The following is a 14,166-nucleotide window of genomic DNA, read 5'->3' as shown; positions in this document are numbered from 1 at the left end:
CGACGATATATGAATTCTTTCAATGTAGCGATTGAGGTCGACGCATCACCCCTTATCATATTCACAATCTCCTTAGCAATAAGGGACGACGTGATTTGGCTATGGTCTTGCGAGAGGAGTTCATTCAAGCATGTGTGCGGACCACCATATTGAGTGATTTCGAAGAATCGATGTTTCTGACGATACATCGCACGCAGTCTCCAACTGCATTCAGAGTTCTTACACCTAACAACCCATAATAGTGGGGTCGACTGCAGGACGTGGAAGTCATGGTGCGTTCGAGCGTGGTATATTCGCACAGCAGCTATCAATTGATCTTTCGACCCGAATAGCATCCCTTGACTCAGTTCTGATGATTCATCCCAACGAGTTACCCGTATAGGAAGCTCGTCACCATGGGACAAATCTGCAGCATCTACGTCAATTACACCATACATAGGAGGTTCGTCCATGAAATCTGCCGTATACGTGCCATCGTTCGATTAACGGGGGGGGGGGGGGGGTGGTTCGACATCATCGGGGAACTCGTTCGTCCCTTCACCAATTTCCTCCTCGTACGTGTCATCTTGTAAATGAACATCGTTCGTGATGTTCATCCCGACGTCCAGCACGTTGTTCTGCTGAAACATCTTCGCAAACACCATGATAATTCGTATGAATAATAGTTCCTTCGTACGTCTGCGCCTCAAACAACAATCGTGGACATTCGTTCATATCCACAATAGGCATCCCACCAACATCTGCATCTTCTTCCTCCGCTTCAACCACGTGCTCAATAGACGTTCCCGGCTGCCCATGTGCGGCGACACCCATCTGAGGAATGAGTTCGACATACAGTTGCACAGTCAAATATGTCGTCCCTACGCAGTGTGCATCCAAGACCATGCGCAAACCGTAATCACTAGTTACAGGAACAACCTTATAGAAGATTGTATCATGATGCCCCTTAATCGGGTATCTTGCGGTTAGCCGCAATGCATATTGATTTGGATCAATATGCAAATACTTGTATATCTTCGTATGCAATTTAGTTAATTTACACCTATGACCAATTCTAATAGGTTGAACTGGCGGAATACTATAACTAACACCACTTTGTCCGGTTATAATGTTACCCCCCATGTACAATAATACCGGAACCGGAATACTGCTTGAACTTCCTGCCATCTAGATTGACGCCTGGTAAATATAAAAGACCTACGCAAAACAATAATTTTATGTATAAATCGTATGCTAAGTGAATAGTGAACAAAAATTATTTTCAATACGTTAATGTGCATGCAATATTCTCTAAATGTTTCACTTGTCACTTTGAAAATATTCTTGCATGCAATTCTGACTTCTCTACGAAAAGTCGTATCGAAATTTGGGCAGCATGCCAAGTGTAATTTGAACATTTACCCATTTTTACAATGACCCTTAAACGTTTGCAGACAATATAATAATATAGTTTAAGCATGCGAGAACCTATGATATCTACCAGCATGCAATTCATATCACTGCATCAGTCATGCAGGAGGCATGCAGGAGACATTTAAATTCGCGCTTAGATAACATATAATATCTTTGAAACTTTTTTGTAAGCAAGCCTTCAATTAATGCGTGTGTCACAAATATGTATTTAATCTTTCATAAAAATTAATTAACATTTTATATTTATATTATATAATAAAATTAATTATATATATATATATGTATGTATATACATATCTCAAATATAGATTCAAAAGCTCCAAAACATCATGTGCCATTGAGTGTATACTAAATAATTAACTTATAATTCCTTCACCTTATATGCATGCCACTATCATATTCACATTGCTTTCAAACATTAAAAAAAAATTATTTTAATGTGTAGTAGATCGGATCGTACTCTGACAAAAAAATTTGTATAATTTTGGCATGGAGCACACTCAATATGAGTATATAAGACTAATGTTAAACAAGTTAAATTAACTTAAATTTAACCTTTTAACTTTATTATTAAACATTTATAGATCAACAAACTACAACTTATTTGTTACTATTAGATAATTATACAATAGAAAATTTTATTCCTATCTTTGCAACTATTAAAACATATTAGATTTTCGCGATATTTATTCATAAATTATTTCATGTTATTTTTTAAAAAATCTTTGTACTTATTGTGAAACGTGCAACAATTATTACGGAAAAAACACAGAGTTAGATTTTTTCATCTAAATAATTATCTCATGTAAGAAGTCTAAAAATAACAATAATTTTTATTTTTTTTCATTTTCTTTCATGTGACTCTAATAAATAATAAATATTGGTAAAAGATTAACTTTTTCTACGTCCACAATTTTATAATAATTTAGTTTGTGTGACAGCCAAAAGTATCTCAATTAAGTCATTTTGATAATGTAAATATCTATTACATGTTAAACTATCCTAACTCTTTGTCTCAATTTATACTTGATGATCAAGAAGACACGCATAACTAGTACACCCAAATAATAGATAATGTAAATTATGGATCGATTCATCTAATAATGATTTTGTAATTAAAGAACCTTATCAAAGTGAGTTAAGACCCACAAACAACACAAAAAATACAAACAAACAAATGTCCTAAACAGTATTTCTTCTTTGATATTAATGAATATGTTAATTTAAAATATTGAAGATAAAATTTGAAGCATAAATATTAGATCAATATACTTTTTTATTTATTTAGCATATTCAGATTAAATTATTAAAAATTTACATGATTATGCGGAGTATATACAAATACTATTACATACATAAACGTTAATGAAATTATTAATTAAAAAAACTAACCTTCCTCTAGATGCAGCAACGAACCCAAATAGTCGGAACGCAAATATGATATCAAACCAACTCAAAATATAAAATAAATCTCAGTAAGTTAAATAAATTATTCATGTTTTTTTCTAAATAATAAATAACATACCCCATCTTCGGCCCTTAAATAGCCTCGCCTCACCTCGCCTTCGCCCGAACGGTCACCTGCACCTCGAACGGTAACCTTCGCCTCGCCTCGCCTTCGCCCGAACGGTCATCTGCACCTCGAACGGTAACCTACCAACGCAACGGTCCTCTGCAAGTTCGAAGGTCTGCAACTTTTCTCTCTGCAATATTTGTGTTCTGAGAAGGCTCGGGGAGGAATTTTGCAGACGAAGCAAATCTCGCAGGTTAGTCATGCGAGATTTACCACGTGTCACCACGCGGATGGATGTCAGGCACAAATCTCGCAGTTTCGTCCTGCGAGATTTCCGCCACGCGTCACCACCAGTTCGATACCTCATTTAATCTCCCAGCCACGTGTCACGTTTTGGTTCGATGACTCATTAAATCTCGCAGCTTGGAGCTGCGAGATTTCTTCAAGCGTCGCCACGCGTCACTTGCCCCCTATTTCTCTCTTTGCCACGGCGTCGAAGGCAGAGTGGCCATCAGTTTAAATCTCGCAGTATGAAATTGCGAGATTACGTTAGCATTATTTTGAAAAAAAATTTAAAAAGTGTTATTTTATATTTTATTTGTTTTTAATTATAAAACGGGAAAAAACTCGAAAAACATGACTTTGATTTTATTCCACTCTATCACTTCACTTCTTCTTTTCTTCATCTTATTTCTCATTTTTCATCCAGATAAATTCTAAAATGTCAGATTGTTAGCCTTTACATGTTAGAATTGTTGGCGATCCTGCGAGATATCTCCAAAGACCCTCCCGACTCTAACGACATTGATTTTAATTCGCCGGCGCCAGAGGTTCCAGTGCACGCTGCAATGCCTCTCGGCGCCGAGACTCGCTCAAGCGCGCTATGAAAATCCAACGTTTGCCTAGAAATCATCATGCGACTCCAGCTCCGACGAACTACTTCCATTTGCAGCAACTTCGTAATACCTCTCAGGTCTCTTCCTCTCTCTCTCTCTCTCTCTCTCACACACACACACACACACACACACACACACAAGTTTTAACTGCATTCATCAATTAATTGATGAATGTTGTGTGTATTTTATGGAAATTTGTGCGTTGAGTTTACTTGATGGTCACTTTCACGATCATTATTTGCGGGCAATAAAATTTATTCAGAACAAGAAGTTTGCTCTAAATTCTTCACCAGCAACTTGGATTCCTAAGTTTACGCTAATTAGTTAAAGACTCTAAACATCGCGTATTGGGGCGTTGGATTAGTCTTTAGTCTCTGATTTTTTGTTTTCTGGGTGAAATGGGGTAGCGAGGATGTTGAATAACACCAAAAGATGCTTGTGATTGTGAGAATTCCATGATAATTACGAGTCCTCTGGTTGAACAGTTAGCATCTGTGTAGTGTGTAACAAAAAATGATTATGTGAGGACAGATGCCGCGTTGATTTTTGCCCTTCTCAATCTTTACTGGTCTTCCATATTCTATTTTTGGAGTAAGCAAGCTGGTATTGAATCTAATATTGTGCAGTTTGAGCTGTGATTTGATCCTACTGGCTTAGAATTCAAGGGAAGATAGTTATGCAAAGTGATCTTTTAGGCAATTCATTTGTCCATCGGCAGATTCTAGATTTAAATAAATAATTGATGTTCGTAGTTTCATATACATTTAAAAATGTAATTTAAACTATTTGTTAACAAAATTATATATTTTTACACTATCATTTAGCAGACAAAAACATTAGTCTTCTAAGGGGATGGCAAAACAGTTTTATTGCAGGTGGTCTTTGGTTCAAAAGTTGGCATGTGGTAGGAAGAGTTTGGGAAGGTGGATGGACTATTTGAGTTGTATAGCCCAATCTCAGTACGCCCCTTGGAGTTGGGGCTGTAGTGTCATATAAATTAAAAAACAATCTTGTAGTCATTGTGATAAATTAATTGAAATTTGGAGCCCCCCCTTTTTAGTTGTGATTGAGTTCGTGGGTTTGGGGGAGGTGACTTGTCAACAATGTCTACGTAGAAATATTGAATATGTGGGCATTGGGACATAATGACAAATGGTCATATACTTGATGCATTTTTTATTTTTTGATGTCATATTATATCCTACTGGGTTCATTAAACATATATGTTTTTTCTAAAATAAATAACTTAAATTTTATTAACCTGAATGGCACTTTCTTCTCATGTTGAAATGGTGTTCTCCAGATTACAACTTATTAAGAGTTGATAAATCTTCCTGTTCTCTCTTCCATTTGCAGGATGTTTCCAGACTCAAACTGTGTGGGGGACAGTTCACATCAAAATTGCTTGAGAGAAAATGGTCATTGCTCAACCCAGATGCACAAATTCATCAAGTAATGATTTCTAAGAAGCAAATACAAAATGAAGGTGGATCATTTAATAATATTTCCTTTTCAAACAATACTCATCCATATTTAGGTGACAATATGATGAAAAATAACAGACAGCATCCATCCTTTTATGTTGTGAGGGATGACTTGTTGCACCCTCTAGTAAATGGCAATAAAGCAAGAAAGCTGGATGGATTGCTTCCTCTCATTGAAGATCATTCAGTAACTGATGTGGTACTCAACCTCCCTGGATTTATCATTGCTTTTGCTTGTCAATTTTTTTTAAATATGCTTATCTGATACAAACTTGTTTAGCTTTTGTGTGCGCGCACTTTTTCTTTATACTTTTAGAACCATCATTGGTATAACAACCAGGTTTCCTCCAATATTTAAATTGCTTTTTCAACAATTCTTAGACTATAGAACAACTAAAATAAAAGAAGTAAAACATATTAATTGAAAGAGAAGCAAAATGCAAACACATGCTCATAGAATCACACACTAGAACTAAACACAAGTGGTTGCATATAGTCTGAGGACTTCAGGGGAATGAGAAAGAGAGAGAATAGGAGAATGAAACATGTATCCATAACTTTGGAAAATACAACTCAGCTCATAAAAAGAATAAAAAAGAATAGAGAAATGCAAAACATATGAACATGACAAAAGGAAAAATTATATATTTTTTTTAAAAAGTGCCCTGATATAAGAACTTTAGAATTCCAGTGGAATTAGCAACTGAAAAAACTAAATTATCCTCCATTCCTTCATAACATGGAAGCCATGCATGTGATGTGGCAATAATTAAATTAATTTAGTGGAATTAACTACAGTAATAGATCAGTTATGGGCCTGTTATATAGCTAGGAGCAGATAGATCAATAGACACCTGTTTGATTTAGTAAGAACTTTTTGATTCTCATCCATTATAGTGCATGCTTTGTTGAAAGGTTTTATTTATTTATTTATTTATTTTTCCTGTTCAAAATAGAATTTTTTTGAGGGGAATGAGAAAGAGAGAACAGGAGAATGAAACATGTTCCCATAACACTGGAAAATATAACTCTGGCCATGACAAAGTTAAAATGAGTTTTACCATTGGAAATGGATAAAACAAAATAGAGAAATGCAAAATATATGAAATGACCAAAGGACAAAATATTGAAAAGAAAGGGGCCTTGATATAAGAACTTTAGGATTGCAGTAGAATTAGCAACAGAAACAGCTAAATTATTCACCATTCTTTCATAACAAGGATATCCATCATGTGATGTTGCAATAATTAAATTAACTCAGTGGAATTAACCATAAAAATAGCTCAGTTATGCGTCCATTACGTAACTAGGAGCAGAGAGATCAATAGACATTGGTTTGATTTAGCAAGAACTTCTTTGGTGAATCCATTATAGTGTTTGCTTTATAGATTTTTTTTTTTTGGGTTCAAAATATATGTTTTTTTTTTACTCAATGAAAGGGTTGTAATTAAAAGCGATCTTATACCTTTTCACATTATTGAAGATATTGATTGAAAACAAGCTTGATCTGCAACAAAATCATGCCAGGCAAAGCAAATGCGCTATCAGGAAGGTAGCAGAAATAGTGAAATGTTGCAATGATATGTCTTTTTATCATAGTAGTCAAAGGCGCGCTTGAGGCGATGAGGTTTGTGCCTCACAGGGGTTGAGGCGAGGCAACCTTTAAGAGGCACAGTGAGTTGCAGCAAGGCATGAGGTGCAGTGAGGTGCCTCACAAATGTTCAGATTATACTTCGTTTTTTTGCTTCTCTTTTAATCTTGTTGAGTAATTGGGTAAAATGGAAGACCTAAACTCAATGATAGGTTTCTCCCTCTATTTATAATATATGTAAGTACAATTGGAATGACCATAATACCCTTACTAACAAAACTCCAACACATAATAATAATAATTATGCTAAAAGACTAAATAACCATTAACACTCCCCCCCCCCAAGCTGGAGCATATATATCATATACTCCTAGCTTGTTACAAATGAATTTCACACGAGCACCTCCCAAGGCTTTAGTGAACAAATCAGCAAGCTGAGACTCATACTTCACATGAGTGGTCGTAATGAGCTTCTATACAAGTTTCTCTCGAATAAAGTGACAATCAACTTCAATGTGCTTTGTTTGCTCATGGAAGATAGGGTTGGAGGCAATATGAATAGCAGTTCGATTATCACACATCAACTCCATAGGCTGAGAATGTGGAAAACCTATTTCTTTCAACATGTTCTTTAGCCAAATAAGTTCACACGTAGTGTGCGCCATAACCTAGGGGTGAGCAAATGGTCGGTTCGGCCAAATTCGGTTAATTAACCGAATTAACCGAAATTTTCGGTTTATGAGAATTGTTAACTGAACCGACCGAATAGAGTGGCCTCACCAAACCGAACCCTACTGAATTACCTTTTTGGGTAATTCGGTTAACCGAATTTGACCGAATTAATTTGAAATTAATTAATAAAAACATAATATAATTGTAGATTTTTTTACCAAATGCTAATTAACATATTAACAAATTAATATATACTAATTAACATATTAACAAATTAACAAATTAGCATATACTAATTAACATATTAACAAATTAACATATACTAATTTATATTTAAATTTTAATTAATTATTAAATCAATTATTTCGGTTAACCGAATTAACATTCCTCTTAACCAAACCGATTAACCGATTAACCAAACTTTGTAAAATCATAACTGAACCGACCGATCTTATGTTCTTAACCGAACCGAACCGACCAATTTTGGTCGGTTAATTCGGGTTTCCTCGAATTATGCTCACCCCTACCATAACCCTATACTCTGACTCAGCACTCGACCTGGCAACCACAGTTTGTTTCTTACTTTTTCAAGACACCAAATTACCACCGACAAAGATATAATACCCGATTGTGGATCTTCGATCAGACGGTGATTCGACCCAATCTGCATCGGTATAATCCCTGAATATGAGCGAGACCCCGATCCTGATATAAGAGACCTCTCCCTGGTGCACCTTTGAGATATCTTAAAATGTATTATGTGAAGTATTGCATCTCAGTGACTTGTTCTCGGGGAATCGAGAAACTAATCCACAACACTTGTTGCGAAGAATACATTTGGTTGAGTGACTATGAGATAATTAACTTTCCAACGAGTCTCCGATACTGACCTGGGTTAGGCAACAAATCACTCATATCTGGCATTAACTTACTTATTGGGATCCATGGGTGTATCAACAATTTTGGATCCTAACAGCCCCTTCTCATCTAAAAGATCAAGAACATACTTCCTCTGTGACAAGACAGTTCTCGTAGGAGATCTCGATGCTTCTATACCCAAAAATTACTTTAATGGTCCCAAGTCTTTGGTATGAAACTTACCTTGTAGAAAAATCTTTAAGTCCTGGATGCCACGATCATCATCACTAGTGATCACAATGTCATCCACATATACTACTATAAGCAAAATACTGCCCGATGGAGTATGATGATAAAATACAGAGTGATTTATTGCACATTGACGAAGGCCAAACTCAACTACTATAGCACTAAATGACCAACCTATGTTCTTGGAGATTGTTTTTAATCCATAAAATGACTTCTTGAGCCGACATACTAAGCTCGACTCCCCCTGAGCAACAAACCCACGGAGTTGCTCCATAAATACCTCCTCATGAAGATCACCATGTAGGAAAGCATTCTTCACATCTAACTGATGTAGAGGCCAATGATAGGCGGTGACTAAAGAAATGAACAAACGTACTGAGGAAAGTTTAGCAACAGAGAATGTCTCTGAATAATCCAAATCATACACCTGAGTATACCCTTAGCAACAAGGTGGACCTTCAGATGAGCCATAGAACCATTAGGATTGGCTTTCACATTGTACACCTAGCGACAACCAACCACAGACTTATTAGGAGGAAGAGGTACCAAATCCCAACTATCATTATCACTTAGTGCACTCATCTCTTCAACCATTGCCGTCCTCCACCCATAATGGGATATGGCTTTAGAAATAGATCTTGGAAGAGTAACAGAAGACAAAGTACTGACAAAACAGTAATAAGAGGGTGACAAGAAATCATAACAAACAAAATTAGAGATCGGATGTTGGGTACAAGTGTGTTAACCTTTTCGAACAACTATTAGAGGATTAACATCACGAGAAATAAGATCATCCAATGAGGGAACTAGAGGCACAGTAGTAGAAGCTGGAGGAGGCATTTCCCCCTTGAGTCGCCGTGTGTATACCTGCAAATTGGGATGATTCAAGCGACAAGAAGGACTCAAACTGGATGAAGATGTAGGAGGATTGGGCACAAATACTAGGTTTAGATATGGAAGGCAAGGCAAAGGAAGAGACTCATCAAGGTCAATAGAACTCAAGGAATTAGAGTAGTATGGTGTAGACTCAAAAAAGGTGACATCAGCAGAGACAAAGAGTCGATGTAAAGTAGGGGACTATAACATCAATATCCCTTTTGAGTATAGGAATAGCCTAGAAAAATACATTTGATAGCACGAGGATCCAACTTATCCATTCCTGGAGATAACTAATGGACAAAGGACACAACCAAATATACGTGGCGAAAGGGAGAACAAAGGAGCCTTAGGAAAGATAACTGAATATGGAATTTTACCACCAAGGAACAGAGATGGCATTTTATTGATGAGGGAGCAAGCTGTGAGCACAACATCACTCCAAAAGACTTTAGGGACGTTTTTTTTGATACAATATGGTACGAGTGACTTCAAGAATATGTCCGTTTTTCCGCTTTGCAACTCCATTTTGTTGTGGAGTGTGGGCACAAGAGGATTGATAGATCATACCAGAGTTAGTCATAGAAGTACGAAATTGGATATTGAAGTACTCCTTAGCATTATCACTGTGACTGTTTGGCATGTCAAATTGAGTCTTTATTTGGGAACAGAAAGCACGAAAGATATCAAACAACTCAGAACAATCTTTCATTAAATATAACCTAGTCATCCTAGAGTAGCCATCAACAAATGTAACAAAGTACCGAAACCCTAACTCTGATGTCACACGACTAGGATCCCAGATATCAGAATGGACAAGCATGAAAGGATTAACCACCCGTTTGTCGACTTGGGGAGCAAAGGGAACACGATGATGCTTGCCCAATTGACATAATTCACACTCAAGATTAGACACAAAACTCAATGTAGGAACTAGTTGTTTCAACTTGTCCAAGGGCGGATGATCAAGACGACAATGGATTTGAAGTGGTGTAGCTGCGATTGTGCAGGTGATGGGTGGAGAAGATGACTCAAAGTAGTAAAGTCCACGAGCCTTACGTCCTGTGCCAATTGTCTTTCCCATCTTCATATCCTGGATAACCTCAGAATCAGGAAGGAATGTGATAGAACAATTTAGTGACTTTGTAAGCTTACTAGCTGACATAAGATTGAAAGGATATTTAGGAATGTATAAAGCAGAAGAAAGAGAGATAGAAGGAGTAGGATTTACTATTTCTATCCCCTTAATAGCAATAGTGGACCCATCAGCAAGGGTAACTTAAGGGAGATTTTTAGGATATTGGAGATCAGAAAATAAGTTGGTTGCACCTGTTATATGATCAGTGGCAGAAAAAATGATAATCCAAGGACTAGTAGGAAGGATACCAGATGACATGCAGACTATAGGATTACCTTTCTGGGCAAAAGAAGCAATGTGATAAGATGCTTGTTGAGAGAATTGATACTATAGAAACTTGGAATACTCCTCCTCTGATATAGTCATAGTACGCGGTTAACTCAAACAAGTGACTAATGAAGGAATCATACTTTGGGGATTTGCGAACGCCATCCCAACATTCACAAACTCAGACCAATGATCATAAGATTAATTGCTGAAACAATTGGAACAACCACGAACAAGATGACCCACCATGAACAAGCCACAGATAAATCAGTACAAGGCTGCAGCACCAAGAAACTCACATGCAGCCCCAAGAAAGCAACACTCAGCACTGGAACAATTGGAGAGGTGAACCACTGAAACTACCATGAACAAATCACCAACAACCTCAGATGCAGCCCCAAGAAAGCAACACTGCCACAGTCTCACACGTCACACAAAAGAAAAAAAAAAAACAACTTATGAGCACTGCCACTGCCCCAAGAAGGTCACCAATGACCGTTACTAACACCGAACAACAACTAACGAATTACCATGAGTGCATTGTCACAACAAAGATTGGATCTTGGAGCAAAGAAAAAACACATGCCTAACAGCTTGTTATTTTGGTATATGGAAGGAATTGGAATAGTGAATAAAAAAACACAGCAAATCCAACTGTTTCAGACCCAATAAACTCATTAACAATTGATAAACAGCTTCATGAAGCATCAAACAACCATTCCTTGGGTGCCGCGCTGCCACGGATGAGTTGAATGACTCACCGACAGATATAGCACTGCCACAGCCTCACAACTGAACATATGAATGCTGCCATGGCTCCAAAAAAACTCACAAAGAAGCCTTCACAAGTTGAACAAACAATAACGGAATACCGCGAGTGCATAGTCTAGAGAAGGAATCAGAGCATGGCAGAGGAAAAAAAGAAAAGAAAAAGGTGGCTGGAAATTCACTCACGCGCCGGCGCGTGGGTCGGCCCTGGCGGCATTTGGCCAGCACGTGGGGGCGTGTCTGGAGATGGGGTTTTGTGGGGTGAGTCGTCGGGGGGGGGGGGGGGCCGGGGCTCTGTTTATGGGTGTATGGTTGGTTTTGTGAAATAATATGGGATGGAGGTGAATCTAGGAAGGAAAGCTGAGGGAATGGTGTTTTCCGGCGATGGATGAGGAGAGTAGGGTTTAGTTTGGATCACGCTCTGATACCATGTTGAGTAATTGGGTAAAATGGAAGACCTAAACACAATGATAGGTCCCTCCCTCTATTTATAATATATGTAAGTACAATTGGAATGACCATAATACCCTTACTAACTCACACTTATTACTAACAAAACTGTAACACATAATAATAGTAATTCTAAAAGACTAAATAAGCATTAACAAATCTCACCATTTGTTTTCTTCCTTTTTCTTTATTTTTTGCTGCTTCATTCGAATTGCTGCCACTTTTTCCTGACATATATACTCAGCTGCTCTCAGATTTCTTTCATCTTTTCTTCTTCTTCTTCTAGCTTGCCGTGCTGCTCTCAGTCAAAGCTACGAATCCTCACCCCCCTCCCACACCTTTGTTTTTTCTGTCTTTTTTTTTTTAAAATTTTTTATTTCTGTTTCTTTTTTCCTGAAATTTCTGCTTTGCTGCTCAGTTTTCTTCTTCTTCTTCTGAACTGCTCTGCTGCTCTGTGCCACCTCATTAATGTTTTTGTTTTTCCCTTTTTCTTTGCAGTTTTATTGGGAAAATGAGCTGTTTTTTTCCCCATGGAAGCTTTTCTTTTTCTCAGCATTTCTGCTTCTGCAATCTGGAATTTCTGGCATCAGTCAGTGCTGCACCCTGCTGCTTTTGCTGTTTTATTTTTTTATAATTTCCCTGCTACTTACTGCTGCTTCTAGTTTTTGGAACTTATGGCATGAACAATGCATATTATTGAAAATTTGTGTTATAGTATTCATTTTATGTCCTAGTATCGAGTATTTTGATATTTTAAAATTAAAATATTAGTCCTAATGTGTTTACAATCAATAATTTATGTAGGGTATTTTACAGAAAATTTTAATAAATGTGTGCCTCACCTCCATGAGGAACGCATTTTCGCCTCGCGCCTAGGCTCCAGGCACCCTTTGCGCCTTTGCGCCTCAGTGCACCTTACACCTTTGATTACTATGCTTTCTATTATACGAAGATCCAAGAGGCCACTATCAGTGAGATAATCACCTGTGCACTCTAATAAAAACGCATCATGAGTTTTCTGAATTTTTTTATGAGTAATTTTCTTCAGATTATAAAAATTTAAAATTTTCTATAAATTATTATGGTTATGTGCATTTACAATTCCCAGTTTTATTTCTCTAAACTGACAAGACAAATTTTCAACTTATTTAGCAGATCTCTGTTGATGCTTAACAATTTCCAAACCATAAAATTGTCAGTGGGAAAATGGACAACTGCTCATCTTGTTGGGCTAACTCATCTGTATATAGATGAACTCTATATATGTGTGTGTGTGTGTTGCCTTTTTGTGAATTCTAGACACTTTGGAATAGCTGACAAACTTTCATTTGCTGTTTAGGAACATGAGAATATGAAAATAAGTCTTCAACAACCAATTAGTCATTCAACAAGTAAACATCTAACACAATTACATATCCAAAATTTTGACAAGCAATCAATCATCCAATTACAAATAAATATCATAAAATGTCATTTTTGATAACATAAATCCTCAATCTTCTGGAGTGGACATAAAAATAAGATCAATAAGCCAAAAGGGAGCTGAAATCTTATAGAATTAGAAAATGATAAAAGTGGCGAAAAACAATACTTCTAATCTTTAAAATGAAGCATAAACCACTAAAAGCCAAGAGGATGCCTAGTCCCATAAACCCCTGGAAAAAAAACAAGCATTAGTGAAAAATAATCAATGCACAAAGCCAAAACAGCATCATGCAATGGGTGATAAACAAACAATTTTGGGTGTGATCAGAGCACAAAGGAATTTCCCATGCAAACTACTATGTTGTGGAAAGAAGCTTCATGCAGTGGATAAACAAGAAATCAAGAAAAAAATGAAAAAAAAGAGAGCACAGCATATTTCCTCCAAAATAAATACAATTAGCCTGGCTTTTTGTTCAGAATTTGGCCTGAACAAAATTAGTTGAATCAGCTTAACAGAATAGTTTTATGAGAGAGAGAGAGAGAGGGAGGGAGGGAGGGAGGGAGGG

General features: G+C 36.9%; 1 protein-coding gene across 5 annotated transcripts in view; it reads left to right on the top strand.

The window, feature by feature from the left end:
* The first annotated feature begins 3,564 nt into the window (after nucleotides 1-3,564).
* The window catches only part of LOC131144650 (D-cysteine desulfhydrase 2, mitochondrial), a 29,137-nt gene continuing 18,535 nt past the window's right edge, over nucleotides 3,565-14,166 (top strand). The window contains exons 1-3 of one of the 5 annotated variants that reach the window (XM_058093421.1): nucleotides 3,582-3,899; nucleotides 5,179-5,274; nucleotides 5,385-5,505. In XM_058093421.1, the coding sequence (XP_057949404.1) occupies nucleotides 3,841-3,899; nucleotides 5,179-5,274; nucleotides 5,385-5,505 (276 nt within the window). In that variant the 5' untranslated portion in view covers nucleotides 3,582-3,840. Of the gene's footprint in view, nucleotides 3,900-5,178; nucleotides 5,506-12,673; nucleotides 12,765-14,166 lie in introns of those variants that run through there. The other 4 variants (XM_058093422.1, XM_058093419.1, XM_058093420.1 and 1 more) reach the window with 4 other exon arrangements.

This window comes from Malania oleifera, chromosome 12 (assembly GCF_029873635.1).
Source record: "Malania oleifera isolate guangnan ecotype guangnan chromosome 12, ASM2987363v1, whole genome shotgun sequence".
Lineage (NCBI taxonomy): Eukaryota > Viridiplantae > Streptophyta > Magnoliopsida > Santalales > Ximeniaceae > Malania > Malania oleifera.
The sequence above is the reverse complement of the archived record's forward strand: the minus strand, read 5'-3'. Positions and strand labels throughout refer to the sequence as shown.